This window comes from Pongo abelii, chromosome 4 (genome assembly GCF_028885655.2).
Source record: "Pongo abelii isolate AG06213 chromosome 4, NHGRI_mPonAbe1-v2.0_pri, whole genome shotgun sequence".
NCBI lineage: Eukaryota > Metazoa > Chordata > Mammalia > Primates > Hominidae > Pongo > Pongo abelii.
Window position 1 is genome coordinate 35889441 of NC_071989.2, and position 22827 is coordinate 35912267.

Below are 22827 nucleotides of genomic sequence, written 5' to 3' on the forward strand. Positions count from 1 at the left end.
TGGAGAGTGTAAGAGTATAACATTATTTATTTTCCTTAAATCAACCCTAAGTTGTACTCTTTCATCCTACCTCTGCACACAGAGAATGTACAATGCCCCAGGTTATAAAGGCCAAGCCATCTTGGAAACAATACAGTCATCAGGTGCAAACCCAGTGCTATTGAGACCTCAGCTACTGCAGCCAACACGCTACCCTCAGTGGCACAGGAAACTTTGGGGAGGCTGCTCCAGCCTTTGTTGGTCTCCCATATAATCCCCTCTGAGGCTTCATTGCCCCCCTTCATTGCCTGGGTTCTGGCCACATTGGTTTGCTCTCAGATCCTTGAACAAGTCGTTTCTTCTACTTTTCCCCTCTTCCCAAGTACCTTCACCCAATTAATACTTGTTTTCAAAGCTCCGTGCATATGTCCCTTCTTGTCTAAGTCAGGCCTCATACCCCATGGTCTTGCCCTAATGACACTTGTCATAGTAATGATACATGTATTTGTGTGGCTCTTTGACTGTTTGCCTATCCCACTGGCATGTAAAGTCCCTAAGGGCAGTACCACATTTGCTCTTGCTCATGAAATAAAGAAACAAAAAAAAAGAGGAAAGAAGGAAGGAAGGAAGGTGAAAGAAAAGAAAAGAAAGGGAAAAGAGAGACGAGGGAAGGAAGGAAGGAAAGAAGGAAGGAAGGAAGGAAAGAAGGAAGGAAGGAAGAAAGGAAAGGCTGAGCATGGTGGCTCACACCTGTAATCCCACCACTTTGGGAGGCCAAGGCAGGTGGATCACGAGGACAAGATTTCAAGACCAGCCTGGCCAACATGGTGAAACCCTGTCTCTACTAAAAATACAAAAATTAGCCAGGTGTGGTGGTGTGCACCTGTAATCCCAGCTACTTGGGAGGCTGAGGCAGGAGAATTGCTTGAACCCAGGAGGCGGAGGTTGCAGTGGGCTGAGATCACTCCATTGCACTCCAGCTCTGGATGACAGAGCAAGACTCCATCTCAGGGGAAAAGAAGGGAAAGAAGAGAGAGAGAGAAAGAGAGAGAGAGAGAGAAAGAAAGAAAGAAAGAAAGAGAAAAAGGAAGGAAGGAGGAGAGAGAGAAAGAAAACGAGGGAGGAGAACTTCATGTTTTCCTTTCACTCTCAATTTTTTGAAGGTTTTTGTTTTGTTTTTAGATTAAATCTGCTAATCTCTTCCTTTGAGACAATTGCAAAACTATTCTATATTAAGACAGTTCCTGATTTCAAATTTCTGTGCTACCTACTATAATTATCGATAATTCATTACAATATTTGATGTTTTTTGAGCTTTACTTTGAGTCAAGCATTGTAGTATGTTTGTTACAAGCATGTATAATATAATTCTTTCAACGACCATAAGTGGATGCCATCCTTATTTACATTTAACACATCAGGAAACTGAAGACTAGAAGCCTCAAAGTCACACAGCTTCTCAGTGGTGTAGCAGGGAGCAAGGCCAGCTCTATCAGATTTTAGAGTCCAGGCTCATAACCACTGAGATGTACTACCTCCCACAGACTTCCTTTTTCCTTTTCCTCCTTCTCTTTTTATGGCTGCAACCCACTTAGCTGTAATGAGACAGGAAATTATGGTGCCTTTGGCAGAGGATTGATGGTAGATATAGAAAACGAGAAGGAAGACTAGACAGCTGGATGAAGGGAGGGAGAGGAACAGAGGGAGGGAGGGAGGGAGCGAGGAAGGGAGGAAGAGAGAGAGGGAGATGCGGAGACAGGCAATGGCAGCAGCCAGGGTTGAAAGCTATACTATTACTGGTAGGAACATTCTACCATTCCCTTAAAGGTTTTTATTCCTCACATCCTAAATATTTCCATGTGTTTCAGAGAACTCTGTAGTAAACCAACCTCATGATCCATTTTTTGTGTCACTCTTTCCATGAATTCTCATTGGATATTTCTGCTCTCTTAGATTCATTTTTCCTCTGAATTCTTCACTTCATGAATCATGCCATAAAGCTTTGTACTTAAATTGTACTCTTTCTCTATGAAAACAGGGTATACAGAATAATACAAGAATAACAAACTGATGTAATTCCTGAATCTGTCAAATGTACAGAACTGACCTTAGTGATCATCCAGCTTAACCCCTTTCCCAACAAAAATAAAATAAGCACACAAAATAAAACAGTAATAGCAAAACAAATGGTGGACCTTACACAGCAATCCATTGTCACACATCTAGTCATTTATGAATAGTATCATAATAGGAAATATTTGTTCTGATGAGATGGTTTGGTAATTTTTTGGGGTATGCTAAGTAGTATTAATATCCTGACTTTGAGGAAATGGAGACATAAGGAGACTAATGACTTGCCCAAGGTCTCACAGCTAGAACTTGAATTCTATATAAAATCTAGGGCTTGAACTCGACCGTGGCTCCTCCAAAGCCCGAGTTTACTTCCGTTTGATACTCACTGGGTTGTTACAGGAGGCAAGTCTTTTTCCTAGAGCAGGCTAACATGTAACTGAATTTCTCAAGAAGCTGGCATAGCTATCTGAAAAGCAATATTTGGTCATTTGAATCCCACTTATTAAGTATTATGTTATCCTCAGCTTGGCTGGACTGAGTTCAACCTTTGTACCTTGTGTGAAGAAAAGATTCCCTAAACAAAATAATAGTGCACTAAGGAGAGGGGGATAACAAGCTAAGTGTTTCATTGCTTTCTACATAAATAGATATTCCTACAAATGAATGCCATCAGTTTATTAAGGCTGTATCTGTAGAGGGTTTGTAATTAACACATTTAACATTAGTTGGCAAATGTGTTATATTCTCAAGCCAGTATAATCTGGGACTTTCTAAAATATTTTCTAAGTATAAACCAGTATTATAGAACGCTCCCATTGAAAGACAGACGGCAATGGCTATAGCAGATGTGTCCAAATTGGCACTCTGGAGGTGGAGTGAGGGGTCAGCTATGCTTAGGGTCTGGCACAGACTTGCTTGTTTCTCTCTGATCCCTATTTGCAACCAGTGAACTCAGGACTTCTTTTTGAAGGCTTAAGATCCAATTCCTCATTAATCCACATTGGGCTTTCCCCAGTTAGATCACTTCTGACTGTATTATGCTTTGTTGATAAGATAAGCTAAGAGTAGGATATTTCCAACATTGTCTTTGCATTAAGTGCTAATGTATTAAGAAAAAAGTGTTCATTCATGATTAATTTTTTTCCTGGTGTGAGAAGAGGTTTCATTCTACTGAAAGACCTTTTGGCCATTGAAATGATGACATTATTTTTATTTGATTCAATTATAGTGGCTTAAAAATATGTTTTTGCCTTTTTAGGCCTTGGCAAAACAAGCCAAGATTGACTTTGAAGAACAATTCCTTAAAGAAAAGAGATTTCATGATCAGATTGCTGTGGAAAGAGCTCAAGCTCGTTATGAACAGCATTATTCAGTATGTGCGGAAATTTTGGATCAAATAGTTGATTTGTCCACTAAAGTGGCAGACTATCGAATGTTGACAAATAAGTAAGTATTTTTTTTGTAATAACATAGTAGAGACACGATAGAGAATGAGGAAGGATAAGATTGTAAAGTAGATACTAGGATGATAAGTAAAAAGAGATAAAAATGATTCATGAAAAGACTAAAAGGTGGGGTCCAGGAGACCTTGATTACTGACTTGATTTACTCACTGACTATTTTTATTTAAGATGCATACATGCCTTTTTCCACATCTTTTATGAAAATTAAAGTGGATCATGGACTTAAATGTAAATCATAGCACTATAAAACTTTGAGGAAAAAAATGGGAGAAAATCTTTGGGTTCTATGGCTAGGCAACAAGTTCTTAGACTTGACACCAAAAGCATGATCCATAAGAGGAAAACTTGACAAATTGGACTTCATTAAAATTAAAAATTTTTGCTCTGCAAAAGACAAAACTTTATAAGTTGGACTTCCTCAAAATTAAAACTTTTTGCTTTGAAAAAGATGAAAGGATGTATAGAACAGGAGAAGATATTTCAAACTGCCTATCCCACAAAAGACTAATATCTGGAATATATGAAGTATTCTCAAAATTCAACAATAAAAAATAAGCCAGTTCAAAAATAGGCAAAAGATATGAAAAGACATTTCACTGAAGAAGATATTTAGATGACAAATACACATGTAAAAAAATTCACCCTTGTTAGTCATTAAAGAAATTCAAATTGAAATCACAATGATATATCATTACACACCCAAAAGAATGGTTAAAATTTAAAAAAAAAAAAAATGAAAACACCAAATACTGGCAAGGATCTGGAGAAAACCACTATTCATTGCTGCTGAGAAAGTGAAATGGTACAGCCCCTCTGGAAAACACTTTGGCAATTTCTTAAAAAGCAGAATATGCAACTTCCACACAACCTAGCAATTACAGTTCTGGGCATTTATCCTAGAGAAATTAAGACTTAAATTCACACAAAAACCTGTATACAAATGTTTATATCACCTTTATTTGTAATAGCTTAAAACTGATAACAATCCAGATTTCTCTCAACAGGTAATAAAGTGTGATACATCCATATTACAGAATATTGCTGAGAAATATAAAATAATAAACTATTAATACATGCCACAATCCGGATGAATCTCCAGATACTTAGGCTGAGTGGGAAAAAGCCAATCTCAAAATGTTACATGCTCTGTGATTTCATTTACATAACATTCTTGAAATGACAAAGTTATAGAAACTGAGAACAGATTAGTGATTGCCAGGGGCTAAGAATGGGATGGAGGTGAGAGGGAAGTGAATGTGGCTCTGAAAGGGCAACATGATGGGTTCTGTGGTGATAGAAGGTTCTGTATCTTGACTGTATCAATGTTAATATCCTGATTATGATATTGTATTGTGGTTGTGCAAGATATTACAATCAGGAGACACTGGGTAAAGGGTATATGGATCTCCATATTATTTCTTACACCTAATGTGAATGTACAATTACCTCAAAATAGAAAGTTTAATTTTAAAAATCAAAGTGTATTTAAATAGCAATAGAATAACATGAAAGTGGGATAAATGATTCATAGAGACTACTAAGAGTGAACCCTGAAAACTGAGACAGGTTTCAGTTACTTAGAAAGTTTATTTTACCAAGGTTGAGGACACACCTGTGACACAGCCTCAGGAAGTCCTGACAACATATGCCCAAGGTGATCAGGCCACAGCTTGGTTTTATACATTTTAGGGAGACATGAGACATCAATCAATATGCAAGAAGTAAGTACATTAGTTCTATCCAGAAAGATGGAGACAGCTCAAAGCAAGGCCCACCCACTGGGGGCTTCCAGGTCACATATAGGTGAGAGACTGAAGGCTGCATTCTTTTGAGTTTCTGGTAAGTCTTTCCAAAGAAGGCAATCAGAATATGCATCTATCTCTGTGAGCAAAGGGATGGGAGGCTGAGGCGGGTGGATCACGAAGTCAGGAGTTCAAGACCAGCCTGGTCAAGATAGTGAAACCCCATCTCTACTAAAAATACAAAAATTAGCTGGGCTCAGTGGCAGGCGCCTGTAATTCCAGCTACTTGGGGGGCTGAGGCAGGAGAATCGCTTGAACCCAGGGGAAGGAGGTTGCGGTGAGCGGAGATCATCGTACCACTGTACCCCAGCCTGGGTGAAAGTGAGACTGTGTTTCAAGAAAAAAAAAAAGCAGACCACATAGCTGGAATTTCCAGACTAACTTATATAAAGTCAAAAGAGCTCATTCTAAAATGGAAAGTACAGTACTGCTTCTAAAGCAGCCCTTCTTTTGATATAATAGCATTTTTTTCCTCACTTGTTTTATTTTGAATTAATAATTGATTCACCAGACCAGGTTTGTCTGAAGTGAGCTGACAGAATTTGAATCCTTTGAGAAAACTGAATTGCTAGCCCAAAAGTATGCATGGAATCTTAATAATGTCAGCTAACAAGGAAGATATTCAGTGCCCTAGAAGCCATATCAGGTCATTTTCTTATTCAGGAGCCTCAGCGGATCAGGTAGGGAATGGCAAGGTCAGAATCTTGAGGAAAAGGAGAAGTTTGGCAAGAACATGGAGACCAATATTCTGTATGACTAGAGAAGCTATTTTTAAAATGTTCCTACTTTTGCCATTTTATCTGTTTCTATCCTCATATCCTTAATTGTGAAAAGAATTTTACAGTAAAGGTTTTTTTCTTCTATAGTTTTTTTCAAAATACATGGACTACTTTAGTGGGTTGCAATCATGAAGCCATAGAATGTCTACAAATGTCATAGTAAGTCATATTGAAAGAGAATATTAAAAGGTTATTAGGAGGAAACAGGTAATTTTGGAGCTTTTTAAAGCCCTAATAAGTGGTGGAGAAAGCAAAAAGGAGAAGTACCTGAATATGAGGTTTGTCAGGAGTTCAAGACCCCTGAACACACAGCCTTTTAAACAGGAAAAGTTGTTAGGTCTGTAGCCATTAAATAATAACTCCTCATCCCCTTCAATCCCCAGCCACTGATAATCTCTATCCTACTTGATGTCTCTGAATTTGTCTCTTCTAGGTACCTTATATAAGTGGAATAATATAATACTTGTCCTTTTTCTGTCTGGCTTATTTCACTTAGCATAATGTCTTCAAGGTCCATTCATGTTGTAGCATAAATAAGAATGAAATACTACTTTTTAAGTTGTAATTTCAAGTTCTAGTCCAACTGTTTATGATCATGTCAGGACATTTCACACATCTTGTCTTGAAACAATTTTCCCATCACTCTGTCCTTGTTACCTCCTAAGCATTCCTCAGGCCTCAGCTTAGCAGTCGTTTCTTTAAAGAGACCTTCCTGGAACTAACAAGTTAAGTTGAGTCATACTGTTGTACTTTCCCATTGTATAATTCTTATTCAAAACTTTCATTTATGTACGCAATTATTTTTTGCCCTTCTTTCCCAGAGTCTGGTATTTAAGGCCAGGTATTCCACTTGCTTTTATATTTCTAATGGCTAGTAAAATGTCTGGAACTTAGTGGGTTTGAAGAATGATTGTTACTTTATGCCACTGGTTCTTTTAACTTTTTTATTAACTGTTTCATAGCAGAACAATATATCTAAAAATAGTGAGTACGGTCAGAACACTTAGGTTCCTTAATTCTCAGCTCCGATATCAGCTTACTATGCAACCTTAGGAAATTATTTAAATGCTCTAGTATCAGTGTCCTCCTGTGCAAAACGAACAAACTGAGTGCTTTTCAAGGCCCCTTTAAGAGAACAGTAGGTTTACATTTTGTAAATGATTTGTAACAGAAAAATCTCATATATATTAGTCTTATTGCACATATGGTAACCTTTAAGATCATTTTTCAGTAATTATTTCTGTCTGATGAAAGTGAGCTAATTACATAAATATAATAAAAATACCAATGTTTAAAATCTATATTTGACTAACCATTGATTCATCTCTACCTTTTTTGTGTGTGATAGTCTGATTCCGTATAAGTTGATGCGTGATTGGAAGGAACTATTTTTTAATGCAAAACCCATATATGAACAAGCCTCTGTTAAGACACTACCTGCTAACCCCTCAAGAGAACAACTTACAGAACTGGAGAAAAGGGACTTGCTAGATACCAATGATTATGAAGAATATAAGGTACCTACTGATATGAAATAATTAGAATGCTACATAATAAATCCTTTTTCTTTAACATTAATTTTGTGATATTCCTTATTTCATTTCTACTAATAAAAATAAACATGTTTTGTTTGCATTTTCCCTTGTTTTAATTTGTATGTTTTTACTACTTTTTAGATGCTTAAACTATACGTAAGCTATTATCTGTTGTTCCTAGTAATCTTAGGGGAGTGGTCTGAAAAAACATCAAGCATAGTAATTGTCTGGGTAGACAGATTTCAGAATTTTTAAAATGCTTTAATTTATTTATTAGAATTTTTCTTTGTATGGGCTGTGTACTTTTGCTTCAAAAACCATTGTTAAAAAGTATTTCTTTTGTAATCGATCTAAATAATAGATTTTTTTACAGGCAAAATGAAAGAGGAGGAGGTCTGGGTTTTATGAATAGCATAGATTCAAACAATCTTTCATTCAAAGATTGAAATAAAAAGTATCAGGTGCCAACTGTGATTTTTAGAAGAACTGTTGTAAAGCCTTTGAGATTAGACTGACTAGAGCTACATTACTGAAATTGCCAACTACTAACTGTGTGACCTTAGGTGACTAGTTCATTAAGGGCTAATAGATTTCCATTTTTCAATTAATGGAAAGGGAATACTACTATACCTACTTCATTTAAAATAACATGAGTTAAACACTTAGCTGAGTGCACTTCATGTTGGATGCATATAATACATATCCATTTCTTTCCTCACCATCCTACTCTCCCCATCCCACTCCATCTCACCCTTAGAAGTAAAGGTGTAACAATCATAGCTTTTGGATAGAAGTTTTGAGTGGATCAACAGCAATGGAATGAGGAGTGAGGCTTTTTATTAGAAAAATTACAAAATGAGTCCCAGAAGGTCAGTAAGTGCAACATGAAAAAAATCTATGAAAAGATGATTTGACCTAATTATTCACTGATAGTAAATACTCAACAAAGGTTTGTGGGACAAAGAGTGAATAAAATGAATGAATTACAATGAATAAAGAAAAGTGCAAGATAACACTAATAAGTAAATATTACAAGAAGATAACCTTGTGGTTAAAAGATAAGGAAAAATATGAGATTATGAGAAATTAAATGTATACTATATTTTAATTAAATGAATCTGTATTTGTAGCACTAAGAGAATTATTATTAAGGATTGACTAGAACCTTAAAAGATATATGTGGATGTTTGTTTTGTTTGGTTGTAAAATATACTAGACCTATGACATCCACCTAAAGTATAATGCCATGTAATAAAATGCTTTGACAGTATCAACCTGTGTTAAGGTATTTCTTTCCATTGTAAATTAAAAGTCATTTTATTTGACAGACTTTACTGGTTCATCGAATGTTTATTTCTAAATTACTTCTTAAACAGCTCAATCTCTATTCTTGTTGCTCTTACAAATCAGGAGACCTAGTAGGCTGCAGCTTAGCAAAGATTTTTGTCTCTCTAGCTATTTTCCTTGTATGAGAAATGGTTACCACAGGAACATGCTTGTCTTACCCACATCCTGAAGCAGATGATGCATTTCTTCTGCAGGAAATTGTAAACTTTTGTTAGGAGTTTGTGAGCATCTAGCAATGTACTTTATTTTGTGTATTGACTTTGCTGTTTTTCTAGAAATGAAAATTACCTTAGGATTTATAATATGTTTTCACAAGTTCCCTTCGACACCATAATGGAAAATATGCCATATACAGGTTTTAGGATATACTGTAAGCTATTATACTATCATTCTTTATTTTTAGATCTTTGGTCTCTTCAAGAACTTGTCCTAAATGTTCCTACAAACAAGTAAAAAATAAATGTTTCAACTTGTAAAATATATTATCTGGCTTAAATAGTCTATCACAAGAGGCAGCGGAACAATGCATCCTGGCTTATCTAAAAGAAACAGTTGTCCACATTTGTCATTATTAAATTTGCTCAGGAGTTTTAATGCAAATATATTACTCAGAAATTAATACATTTGCTTGAACATAATGTTCATTATAATGTTATTGAATCTTATATGTAATGAACATTATTATGTTCAAGCAAATGTATTAATTTCTGAGTAATATATTTGCATTAAAACTCCTGAACAAATTTAATAATGACAAATGTGGACAACTGTTTTTTTTAGATAAGCCAGGATGCATTGTTCCGCTGCCTCTTGTGATAGACTATTTAAGCCAGATAATATATTTTACAAGTTGAAACATTTATTTTTTACTTGTATGTAGGAACATTTAGGACAAGTTCTTGAAGGGACCAAAGATCTAAAAATAAAGAATGATAGTGTAATAGTATAATACATTTGCTTGAACAAATAGTATAATACATTTGCTTGAACATAATAATGTTCACTATATATAATGTTCAATAACATTATAATGAACATTATGTTCAAGCAAATGTATTATTCAGAAATTAATCTTCAAAAAGTTTATATTCTTAGCATACTTAATTGATGTCCATACCCCCTATCTTTAAAGAACTGACAGTTCCCAGTTTTGAGTTTGTGCTTTTAAATGCCCGTGTTCTGTTAGAATAAGCTATTATGCTTAAAATTTTTAAATATTGTACCTAGAAATTGCAATTAAAATAGATATTTGCTTATGTACATGTCATATGTAGCTGCCAAAAATTTGACTCATTTCTTAACGTTATTTCCTAAATAATCACACTCTATTTATGTGAGAATGACTGAATGTGAGGAAGCTCTAGCCCAGTGGCTAGAAATAACATTTCTCTCTCCCAGGAAAGAGGCAAGAACAGCATCATGGATCAGCCAGACCTCTCTGGGGTCTCCTAGGCAACTACCACAGCATAACAACATTGAGTTATTTAGTAGAAAGTGAGGAAGGGCCCTTAAAGCCCAATGGACCATGGGTAGCAGGCTAAGCCAGGAGGCCTGGTTCCTCTAGTGCAGCTGGCAGCACAGCCCCACATAGCAGCTAGTGGTTCTCAATCATGCAGTGGACTCCTGCCTGTGAACCTCAAACTCCCCCTAATGCAAATCCTTTCTGTGGGTCTTACTAGCAAATGAGTTGCAATTCATAGCGTTCACTTTTATATAAGCTGCTTACTAGCAATTACTAGTTGAATGAGTTTAAGAGTTACTAAAATTTAGTGTTCATAAACTAAAATTAGCTCATGGCTATGGTTTCCTGAAGATTTGGATTTTTCTAAGAAGTCCCTGCCACAAAGCACTCAACCATTTTCAGAGCTCTACTGTGCATGCCCACAACCAAGTTATACTTGGAATTTCTATAATTTGGAGGAAGGATATTTCATTCCCAGCACATCATCCACGTTGTCTTAAGTTGTTCATGATTTTTAATTGCTGCTATTTTTTTGCCTTTAATGGCAAATTACTGTTTAAGTTCATGATCAGGTGAATTTGTTGTGGTTATTGGATTAACCCTACAGTGTGTGTTATAATGTACATTTTTATTAACATTATTTTTGGCTTATGATTTTCCATCAACCAGACTTTAAGATATGGTTGTATATGTTATGGTTTAACATGTGTATGCCTGTCACTACAGCACATATATGGATACCTATCCCCCAGTTTTTTTACAATGACCTTTATTACCACCAGGTCTTTTTCCACCAAAGAATAGAAATATGGGACTAAATGGGCCATGGAGTTCTCTGTTTTCCTGTCTCATCTGAACTGTTTGGCCCAAAGACATCCCTGGATAATTGACCCAAGCACAGTGATAGATTTTAGTAGATGAATGTTAAGGGCATGTGAATCGATCACTTTTTTACATTTAAAACATATACATTGCATTGATCAGCTCAGGCTGCTATAATAATACACTATAGACTGGGTGGCTTAAACAACAGGAATTTATTTTTCATAGTTCTGGAGACTGAGAAGCCCAAGATTAAGGTGTTAGCCAGTTTGGCTCCCCAGTGAGATCTTTCTTCGTGGCTCACAGAAGACTGCCTTCCTGCTGTGTTCTCTCAGGGCAGAGAGAAACAGAGTGAGCTCTTCTCTTTTCTTATTCTTTTTTTTTTTTTTTTTTGGTGTTTCCAAATTCTTTCTTTTTATTATTATACTTTAAGTTTTAGGGTGCATGTGCACAATGTGCAGGTTTGTTACATATGTATACATGTGCCATGTTGGTGTGCTGCATCCATTAACTCGTCATTTAACATTAGGTATATCTCCTAATGCTATCCCTCCCCACTCCCCCCACCCCAAAACAGGCCCCAGTGTGTGATGTTCCCCTTCCTGTGTCCATGTGTTCTCATTGTTCAATTCCCACCTATGAGTGAGAATATGTGGTGTTTGGTTTTTTGTCCTTGCAATAGTTTGCTGACAATGATGGTTTACGAAAACTAATCTCATCATGGGAGCCCCTCCCTCATGACCTCATCTAAACCTGATTACATTCCAAAGGCCTAGCCTCCAAGTACCATCACATTGGAGGTTAGGGCTTCAACATATGAATTTGGGGGAGACACAAACATTCAGCCCATAATATATGCATTTATTCAGGATACTTACAAAATGTCACAATATGGAAACTTACTAATTAAGTATAGGAACTTTTAATTTCACATGAAGTTGCTTGTTTTATGGCCTTTTCTGTTTCTTGCCAAGAAGTCTTAATTTTCTTGTCTTTTGACTATGAAGATGCTTCTATTGATGAACCTGAGCATTAATTCTAATTATTCATTTTAATATAAATGTATATAATTGCATTGTGTAGTACTGGAGGGCCCTGAAAAATATGATGGTTTCTTATTTTATTTTCAGATATGGAGGAATACAGCTGACCTCTAAGTGGACAGAGTAAGCACTTGCTTATATGATGAAGGCTGAGATATTCTCTAAGGCTATTCTGTTGTAAAAATTCTGCCTGTCATTGCACTCAATGCCTCACAATATCATTCCTTTGAATTAAGACATCAGCACTTCCTAAAATACAAACATTTCTCAAGATAGGCAATAAGAATCATGATCAGCCTCCAAAATAGAAAGGAGCTGGGAAGGAAGATTGATGTTGAAAGAAATATTCTCATATCATTCTAGTTTAGTTTTTAAGAATGTGCCATTTCATACCTGCAGTTTCTTTTCTCCATTTGTTTACAGTGTTACCTCTAACTCCCTAAATTCCTTCGCTAATGGTAAGGCTATCTAACTGGCTTTTGTAGACTAAGCCTCATTGTTTCTTGGTTGGGTAGGATTCCTTTTTTTTTTTTTTTTTTTTTTGAGACGGAGTCTCGCTCTCTCTCTGGCTCTGTTGCCCAGGCTGACGTGCAATGGCGCAATCTTGGCTCGCTGCAAGCTCCGCCTCCCGGGTTCACGCCATCCTGCCTCAGCCCTCCCAGTAGCTAGGACTACAGGCATACAGGCGCCCGCCACCACACCCAGCTAATTGTTTGTATTTTTAGTAGAGATGGGCTTTCACCGTGTTAGCCAGGATTCTTATTTGTAGTAATCAAGCACACTGATTCTAACTTACAGAGCAGAACATCAGTGTATTAGTTTTCAAAGAGGGCTCTATTTGCCCTAGGTCCGTGGTTACCAAGAAGCAAGGCTATTTTCTCATTGTTGTAGGCCAAGGATTTCAGAGGGCTTGATAGGGGTCTGGGACTTGTGTCTATGGAATAGCAGGAATAGAAGATGAACTTGGGTCATGTGAAGGTTATTTGGCTTCAAATTATTAACACTGGAGACAAGGTAAGTTCATTTGAAAACCATGGTAGAAATTGTTGAATTAAGGTATCAAGTTCAAGACGTTAGACCAGAATTGAGAAATGGTTTCCAAAAAGTTGGCAGCCAGATAGAAGTGGAATGGGATGTGAGAAGGACAAAGCCAAAGAGAGGAGTCCTGGATAACTGACATGAATAAGATCAGAGTGATTGTCCACCACTCATTTTTATTTGTTCTTGATCACATAGAGAGAAGCCAGCCCTCTTCCAAGCTCCCTCCTCTGTGGGACCAGGGAAACAGAAGGTGGTCAGGGCTTTTCTGGGCTTTCTACCACTGAGTTTTGGGTTTGTTCTCTACCTAGTTTGGCAACTACAGGAGCCAGCTTCTATGCATCAAGCCCACTTTCTGTTCGATCAATTCTTCGGAATTACCAGCTAGGATTTTAGAGTTGGCTATAAAGTTTTAAATTTTAAAACTATAGGCCGGATGTGGGGGCTCACACCTGTAATCCCAGCACTGTGGGAGGCCAAGGCAGGCAGATCATTGAGGTCAGGAGTTCGAGACCAGCCTGGCCAACATGGTGAAACCCCGTCTCTCCTAAAAATACAAAAATTAGCTAGGCTTTTTGGCGGACACCTGTAATTCCAGCTACTTGGGAGGCTAAGGCACAAGAATCCCTTGAACCCGGGAGTCGGAGGTTGCAGTGAGCCAAGATCCTGCCACTGCACTCCAGCCTGGGTGAGTGAGACTCTGACTCAAAAGAAAAAAAAATGTTTTAAAGCTATGTCTTAACAGATAAATATAGGAAGAACACAATGGGGTTTGTGATCTTGAAAACTTGAATGGATCCAAGAAAGTGTTTAAATTTTAATTTGGCTCAGATGTGTAGGACTGAGAACCATAAACTCTCCCACCTAAAAGACCCCCCCACGCCACCACTCCTGTCCAGTGTCAGGACTTGTCAGCCATATTATTTGGTACAGTGGGCCTATAGTAGTCTTTGACACATTGATCAATGTCACCTCTAAGCTTTTTGGGGGTGGCTTATACCTCTTTAAGGTATCAATCTTAGCAGTGAAATAAAGAGGGTGGCAGTAGTCATTATAGAAGAGGGTATTCCGTGTGGAAAAATACTATGTGAATTTTGCAGTTACAAGATAGGCAGAACAAGTCATAATGCCTATGTATTTTGTGACACCAGAGAAATTCCAACCAAAAATGTCTTTCTTACTATCCCTGGCTAGGTAATAGCAGTAGACAGGTGAATTCAGATGTAGGTGCTTCTGGAAACATTCCTTTAAATAGTAAGACCATGGAAATTACTATAAAAGTGATCCTGAGGTAGGCTACCACCTCACTGATAAATAAAGCATAGTTTAAGCAGTTGGGGAATGACATTTGCTGTTTTGATAAGGATACCCACCATCATCAGAATTGTTTGGTGGCCCCAGAACAGGGAGAAATCTGATATGAAGTCCAGGGTGATTCAGTCTCAAGGGCACTTAGGGAGCAATACAGTGACCTTAGAGTCTTATTTTTTGTTTGTTTGACCCAGGCAGTTGTGCTTTGAAAAGCACTGGGCTGCTGTAATTCTCAGTGTGCCACATTGAATGCCTTGGAAGGGCCATGGTGGCTTTCCAGGGATAGAGAATGGAACAAGAAGTAGGAACCTATCATTTTGGGGTGACTGAACTACTTTTCCACTGATCTCCTGAGTCATTTTGAGCACAGCTGGAAATCAGAGTGCTAATCAGAAGCCCCTACCTATTGTTTGCATCTGATTGCTCACTGAATTTCAGCAGCACTGAAATGTAACTTTTTAAGAGAGAAGATCTCCCAGAATAGCTTAGTGTCAGTTACCCATGGTAATCAGACCTGCAGTCAGCGCAGTGATTCTGGCTGCCTGATATATTAGTAATTTGTGGCTCAGCGTTTCTAAAAAATAAACCTGTCACTGCTGAGCTTTCTGAACTTCTGAATATGTGACAAGCTGGAATGATTGGATTGCATCGTGAGGTGCCAGGCTCTCTCTCCAGCGTGGGCCTACAGGTCTTGACAGTGACCATTGTCACACACTGAGTATTGACTGTGGCCAGTGTAAATTTCCCTCCAAAAACAAGCATAAGGTAGATGTAGTCTACTGCCTTGGGTCTTCTTTTGCAATAGGCTAAAATTAAACATGCCTGTTTTCGTACCATTAGATTAAGGCAGACTGAGGAAGGCTACTCCTGGAACAGAAGTGATCAGATTACTGAGTGAAAGGCATTATGGAATCAGGTCAAATTCATTAGATTTCCTGATGATCCAGAATTAACCATGATATAGTTCCATAGGCAAGGCATTGGCCACCCACAGTCTGCTTCTAACCAGAACACTCTTCCGCTCAGCCTGGGGGTCCACATGGCAGATGAAGTTGAGCTAACCTCTGCCTTTCCCTCAATTGCTCAGACTCTGCATTTCCTGGCAAGAGATATGAACTTCTCTCTGGAGGTGTACCCACCCTGCCAATGTCAGTGAAAGATAGACACCCCTGCCCACTGGCTCCTCTGGAATCTGAAGGCCAGAGTGTCTGGTAGAAAGATGTGTCCGGGTAGCTAACCATACGCTGACCTGACTGGAGGTCAAGTGACTTAACAAGGCTTCCAGGCTCATGCAACAGGATCAATTCATCTTCCAAAGTTGTTCTGAGGCCTTCTTGAAACTGGGCCCCAACACAGAGCCCATTCCATGACAGCTCCTGGATGAGAAGACAGAATTCAGCTGCACTTCAGCTAATCATCCTCTCTTCTCTTTGCCTTTTTGTCTAAGGCAGTATGTGGCAGCATCAATCTTTTCCACTGTCACCTGGCTATCAAACAGGTCACATACAGTGTTCAAGAAACCCTGTGGGGCTGCCAGATTACACAGCTGAACTCCCCTTAGGGAAGATAAATAACCACACTTTCTGCCTCTTCTAAGAAACCTGGGAAGTTATTACAAATGTTTAAATCTGAATAAAATCTAGGCAGTTCTTCCAGATTTCGTCAGGGTTTGGGGGTAGTTGGAGGACAGAAAGCCCTGGAAGAGATGACAACAGAGGCTCTTAAAGTTAAAGTGTTACCTTACTACTTTCCCATGGAGTAGGGCTTCATTCTGAGTGCCATATTCCCCAGGCACAGTAACTGGAATATAGCCACTAGACTTTTCATTCTACCCTAGCAATAAGTATACTTCTGTAGTATTTTATTCCCTCTGGTAGGAGACCAGGACAGACCCAGCCAGAAGGTCAGCCAGGAGATACAGTGCCAGGGGTTTAATTCTTAGAACTGGAACCAAGACAGTCAAGATAATTTCCCTGATGTGGCCAGAAACAGAAAGAGACAGAGGTGGGATCAAGCCAAGTCCTTTGAGCATGCCAGTGATCAAAACTGAGATTGGGTGAGAACCAGACTAGAAAATGAAAACAAAGCTGGCAGGTTGGAAGCTAGGCAGAACTGGAACAACAGGACACACATTAAAGGCTTGGAGGCAAAGTGAGGAGGCTCTGGGCAATAGAGGCCACAAACAGAGCTAGAACATCTGCAGCTTGTTTTTCTCATCTGCCAGTCATGTGGAACACAGCTGGCTCATACTAGTCTAGGAGACCCAAGGCAAATACCCAGTTAGGAATATGAAATTAACCAGGTCACAAACAGCTTCTGCCACAGAGCAGATTGTATGTACCCATTGACATGGGCTGCTCTTCCTCACTCCAGGACTCAGCCCAGGTGCTTGGATTTTTAGGACCTGCCATCTCCTGACTGTTTTAAACCTGACTTATTTCCTGCCTAGTTTTCTGGCATCTTTCAGGTTACTTACTTGAATTTCTGACCAGCTCTAATCTATTGCTACCCATGTTCAAGTGTGACAGATCTCTTCCCAAACATGGATTCAGTTGGAAAAACTATTTACAACCATAGGATTTTTGGTAATGTGAATATAGTCAATATTCTCAAGGGATTTATTTTTCCCTAAGTGATGTTACCCATTTGTTTTAGGTGATTTGGGGATATTTCTATTTAAAAAATTAAGACATATCCTCCATCTTTCCTCTGAGATAAAACAGAAGAAAATTGAAATACTTTAATTTGTTTTTATACCTAAAAATGGCATTACAACATCTCTTTCCTCCCTGTTAAGTCTCTGGCATAGTTTGTTAGAAAGACCCAAATTAATAAACTGTTTTTCATACATTGCATCTTAAATGAAATGCTTTTTGCTGACAACAAAAAAAGAGATACCTTAATTTAACAGAGATGCACACTTTAAATCATACGATAGGTTGTTACTTCGGGAGATGCTTCCTGTATTAGCTAATTTCATTCATGGTATGTGGATTTTTGCTAGCTTCTGTCTATGAGGATTATACTTTCTGATCTTGTCCCTAATTTTGGGTTATCCCTATCTTATTTGGGGGCCTAAGTCATCTTTGTACTTAGTTAAAATTACTAAATTTGAATTTCAGTTTAGTCACTCATTTATTTCGTTCACATATATTGAGCCTATAGTATTGATTGATTGATTGATTCAATAAATAGATATTTATTGAGTGCCTACTTCTACCAGCACTATTCTAGGTGTTAAATAAGACAGAGATCCTTCCCTCCCAGTGTTCACAGTTTAGTAGGGATGAGAAAAAAACCATTCCAGAGAATGATGCTGTGTGGATACGAATAGGAGGTTATGGGACACATTGGAAGGGATGAAATTCAGTTGATTTGTGAAGTATGAGTAGACATCAGTTGATTTAAAGGTATTAACGCAAAACGGACCTAACCCTATGAGCTGTGAGTTTAGACTCTTCTATCTTTGTATTTTCTCCATGGCTTCATTAAATTTCAAGCCTGTAGACCAAACTAAGCTTAGGAAGTGTGTTTGGGTGTCCTTACTAAGAGTCACTTCCAGCATCCAGACTTTTTCAATAACCTCTGAAGATATCAATCTTGGTTATTTCTAACAATCTTCCAATGGAAACATGTAGACTGTGCAACAACTTAAAATACTATAAATGGGCAATCGGCTTGTCCCTGGTTAAGACATCATTTTCTGCCCACGGTGTTTGGGCTTGAGTTAATAAATTACCTAACCTCTCACTCACTAATACTTTTTCTTTGGATACAATTTAACTATTAATTTGTCTATTTTCCAATAAGCCTAAAGTTTTATTGCATTTTGAATAATAATAATGTACCTGTTGATAAGAGGTTTTAGAGAGTCACATTATAAAAAATTTAAGAACAGCAGTTGTACAAAATACAGTTTTCCAAAGTACTAGAAAATAAGTAACCAATAACTAAGATTTAATAATACAAATAAGATCTAGCATATGAGTGAGCTGGTCTTTAATTATAACCAATTATAAGAAATTATACTGAGAACTGTATTACTTTAAAAATATACTTTGACTCTCTAACTCTCTGAGTTGAGTGATTGTTAGTATGAAATTAAGAATTACTCTCCCTATTTGAAGATATCTAAAAAATAAACCCAAGATGGTAATCATAGACATGAGATTAGAACTGAGAGTTCCTGGTATCTTGTACAATGAAATATCTTTTATTATTTGTTGTCCAAAAAGACGTTGAAACCAGATTGTGAAATTAATTTAGGTCACAACCAGTATTTATTTTTGAAAAGGACAAAATAAATATAATAAAATGCAATACAATAGGAAATAAAGCATATCACAAGTAGTGATGATAAGGATTTCATAAAATATTTTTGTGCATTTTATATCTACCTGTACAGAAATGCTAGGTCACAATGTAGAATGCATTTTTTTGTTTGTTTTATGGGGATACCTAGTCAAAAATGTTTGAAAGCCACTATCTTAGAAGATGTAGTCCAAGTGGTAATTGTGCTCCAAGACAAGCCAGAGAGCTTTAGGAGTGCTTTACAGGGGTTCAGACCAATAAAAAATGGATATGTCTGGTGAAAAAGACTCCCTGGACGTCTTGAATAGCTAAAGAAAGGTCCATCATGATGAACATAAATTCAAATTTCCCTGAAGTTTGAGGATTGGTAATGGCTACAACTACTTCTGAGGCTGCTAGTACAAGTCTTAACTTTAAGTATTACAGAAGGCTGTGCCAAAGGAAAGTGGTGTGCCAAGGGAAAAGCCAGCCAAGCACACCTGCAGAGTGGTAGGCCAAGGGAAAGCTAGCCATAGATCAAGGCAGCTTGAATGTCTTGCCATGGTAGAGTTACAGTACATTGGCTGCCGTCTAAAAGGGTCATAGCCTCATTTAATGGGTTCACTACATATGGAATGTCTTGAAGTCAGTTTGTTAGAAGCTTCTGCCCTAAGTCCTTTGGCCACTACAGCAAGATAATCTGTCTGTTGTTGGGTCTTATCAAATATAGGTTTAAAAAAAGATTGCATTTCAGGAAACCCAAGGAAACTAGCAGGTATCAAGAACAGTGTAAATGTTGTATCCCCTTAGAAGGTCCTTTCTGTCTCTTAGAGGAAAAGGCACTTGCCTTGTCTTTCTAAATATATCAGTAATTTAATTCTGAAATATTTAGAACATACCAAATTGGGAACATCTGGGACATGTCAGGCCATGCAGATGTTGGGAAGTTCTAGTGATCCGTGAAGACAAACACTGGATTACATGTACCTTCAGACTAGTACCACTCCTCTAAAAAAGCCACCTTTGAATGTCTCTACTAAGTATTATTGGTGTAACTCTATTATTTGTTTGTTGAATTTTGTGCTAGGTGCTCTGAGATTTTATGCACTGACAAAATATTTCCAAAGGCCCAGATTCTGTTTATTCAAATTGACTGAAGTAAGCCAGCTCTCCCCACTTTTTGAAAGGGTAAATGAGGAAGCTCCATTCCCAACTTGGATGTTTAGAAGTGGCAAGAATGAGAATGAGATGCATGTGGTTTTTACAGAGGTAATCAGCAGCATCATTCAATCATTTGGGCAACGTTACAATCAAGAAGGGAATCCAGTGGACACATGGGAGCTTAAGCTTGCCCTTGAAGTGTGCAACTCAACCCACATTCAAGCATGTTTGCTTCCAAGCAGATTCTGTTTGTAAATGCTCATAATTCTATTAGCCATGATTCATAACAAGGAGACCAAGAATACTGACACATTAGGCCACAAAAAACTAAAAAGATATGAGAGACTGGAAGTAACCAGAATCAGAACTCCAGGTCACCATTAGGCTCCTACAACATGATATAGAGAGGCATGTGAGTGCTTTGGATCCAGGTTAGACAGCACAGTGGTAGGCCCATGTGATCTGTAAAGATGGGATCTATAAAAATGGTGGATACTATGGTTCCAGGAATTCAGAATTCAAGTTCTGGAAAGGTCAGTGTAGGTCAATTAATAAAAACAGTGCTAGTGGGCCGGGTGCTGTGGCTCATGCCAGTAATCCCAGCACTTTGGGAGGCTGAGGTGGGTGGATCGTTTGAGTTCAGGAGTTCGAGACCAGCCTGACCAACATAGTGAAACCCCGTCTCTACTAGAAATACAAAAATTAGCTAGGCGTGGTGACACATGCCTGTAATCCCTGCTACTTGGGAGGGTGAGGCAGGATAATTGCTTGAACTCGGGAGATGGAGGCTACAGTGAGCCAAGATCGCACTACTGCACTCCAGCCTGGGTGACAGAGTAAGACTTCGTCTCAAAACAAACAAACAAGCAAAAACCAGTGCTAGTGAACAGGTTGTGACTTTTGACCGTGGGCAGAGTCTATTTCCTCTCTGTTGTAATTTTATGATCTCTGTGTGTAAGCAGACAAAAATTCACAGGGAGAGTCAGACCTCCTAGGTGTTGATGGATCCTGAATCTTATACTTACACCTTCTCAAAAACACATACTGACAGTATTTATGCAGGTACAATTAAAATATTATTAAAATCAAGACATCTTAATAATTATTTCCTACATGTTCATGACAGTTTACATAAATCAAGGACTAGTACATCTACACAGAAAGAGTATCTCGTTAAAGCAATTGTTAATACTATGTGATATTTACCTGGTTTTGCCCACTCTGGGCGTCAGAGTCTGGGCCTAATAGTCAGATGTCTATTTATAACAATACCTGAAAGAGTAAATAATATATGTTTTATTATATAAATAATTTAATCATATCTACATAGATAATAAATATGTAAAGTAGAGATCTGATAAAAATTTCTGATTCCTCGTCACTAGTGAACTAGTAAATTTCTTTAGCTCATTGTAGTTAAACTAATAACCATCATTCTAGTCTGAATTTCTTCTTTCTCCAGTTCTTCTGATCTCTTTTCACTCATCATGTTCTGATTTCATCCCCTTTGAGATGCTTACCTTGACTCAGCCTTTATTTTTGGTCTTTGCTAGGAACTTCATAGGCTTTATTTTGACAGTGATTCTGCTCAATGTGTTCCACCAAATCGTTTATCTGCTTATCTCTACAGGTCAGGCTTCAGTTCTTCTAACCTAAGCATTCTGTTCTCTTCACAGTGACATCCTATTCCATTGTGTTTGGCCACATTCTACAGCTAGCTTAGTGATGGAAGAGGTCTATTCGGATTTTTGTGAGGAAGCAGGCCTTTCAGATTGGAGTGCAGCTGGATGTGGCGCTCTTACATGCCTCCAGCAGCTGCCTGAGAACTCCTAAACTTGTTTATAGTCAGAGGTTACATAGGCTCCTCACACAAGCATTATTTCATTTAATCTTTACAACAGTCTGGTGAGATACATATTGTTATTATGCTGCAAAGATGAATTAATGAGAGTGCAAAGCAAGCAAGTAGCAGAAGCGTTATATAATAGAAACTCAAGTCATCTGATTTAAGCCTAAGACTGTTTCCTTTAAAAAGGGTTAAGTGACTGCACAGCTCAAAATCATTACAATATTGACAACTTTCCACTTCAACTTGGCCTTGGAATTATCACCTTTTTTATTGTAAAATTACATAATTTCTATAGCTTCTGTTTTCTTATTTAGTTAGTTTCTAATTGGCCACATTACATAAAATAATCACCATTTGCCTAATTCGAAGTATAAATAATTCCAATGAATGAAAGCAGAAGTAAGTAATCAATTATAGTGCCACCAATAATTTTGCAGATCCAATTAGTATTTGGCTAATTTTGAACAATGTAGATTATTATTATGCACAGAGCTCCTAGAAAAAACAAAGGCAGTAAACTAAAACAAAATAATTTTTATAAATACAGGGTAGTATGTATAGAAGTGGCAGTCAAATAGGATTATATTTTTATACTAAATATACTAAAATTTATGTGTAACTACATTACATCAATTTTAAAGAAAAACTTACTGCGAGTACTTTGGGGTTTTAAAAATTTGTTTCAAAAGGTATTTTCTTATCTGCAGTGTTCTCATATCAGAAATTCTGGCACCAACCCAGACAAGCCATTCATAGCACTTACCAAAGTTGACAATTTATATTCTGAGTAAGTGTGTTTTGTCAGATAGTGGGTATGAAAAGAATACTGATGAAAGAAAAGCAAGAACATAGGGATATACTTATTTGTATATG

The 22827-nt window shown here is 37.6% G+C and overlaps 1 protein-coding gene and 1 long non-coding RNA gene across 2 annotated transcripts in view; one reads left to right on the forward strand and one right to left on the reverse strand.

The window, feature by feature from the left end:
• SPEF2 (sperm flagellar 2) overlaps positions 1-22827 on the forward strand; it is a 203793-nt gene that overhangs the window by 52727 nt on the left and 128239 nt on the right. The window contains exons 9-10 of the mRNA XM_054555468.1: positions 3311-3498; positions 7445-7613. Of these exons, the coding sequence (XP_054411443.1) occupies positions 3311-3498; positions 7445-7613 (357 nt within the window). The remainder of the gene's footprint in view (positions 1-3310; positions 3499-7444; positions 7614-22827) is intronic.
• LOC129059373 (uncharacterized) lies at positions 15545-21801 on the reverse strand. Its single transcript, XR_008525210.1, has 3 exons — positions 21626-21801; positions 21312-21377; positions 15545-16030 (listed from the first exon to the last, which is right to left on the reverse strand). It is a non-coding gene; the product is annotated as an uncharacterized LOC129059373 (long non-coding RNA).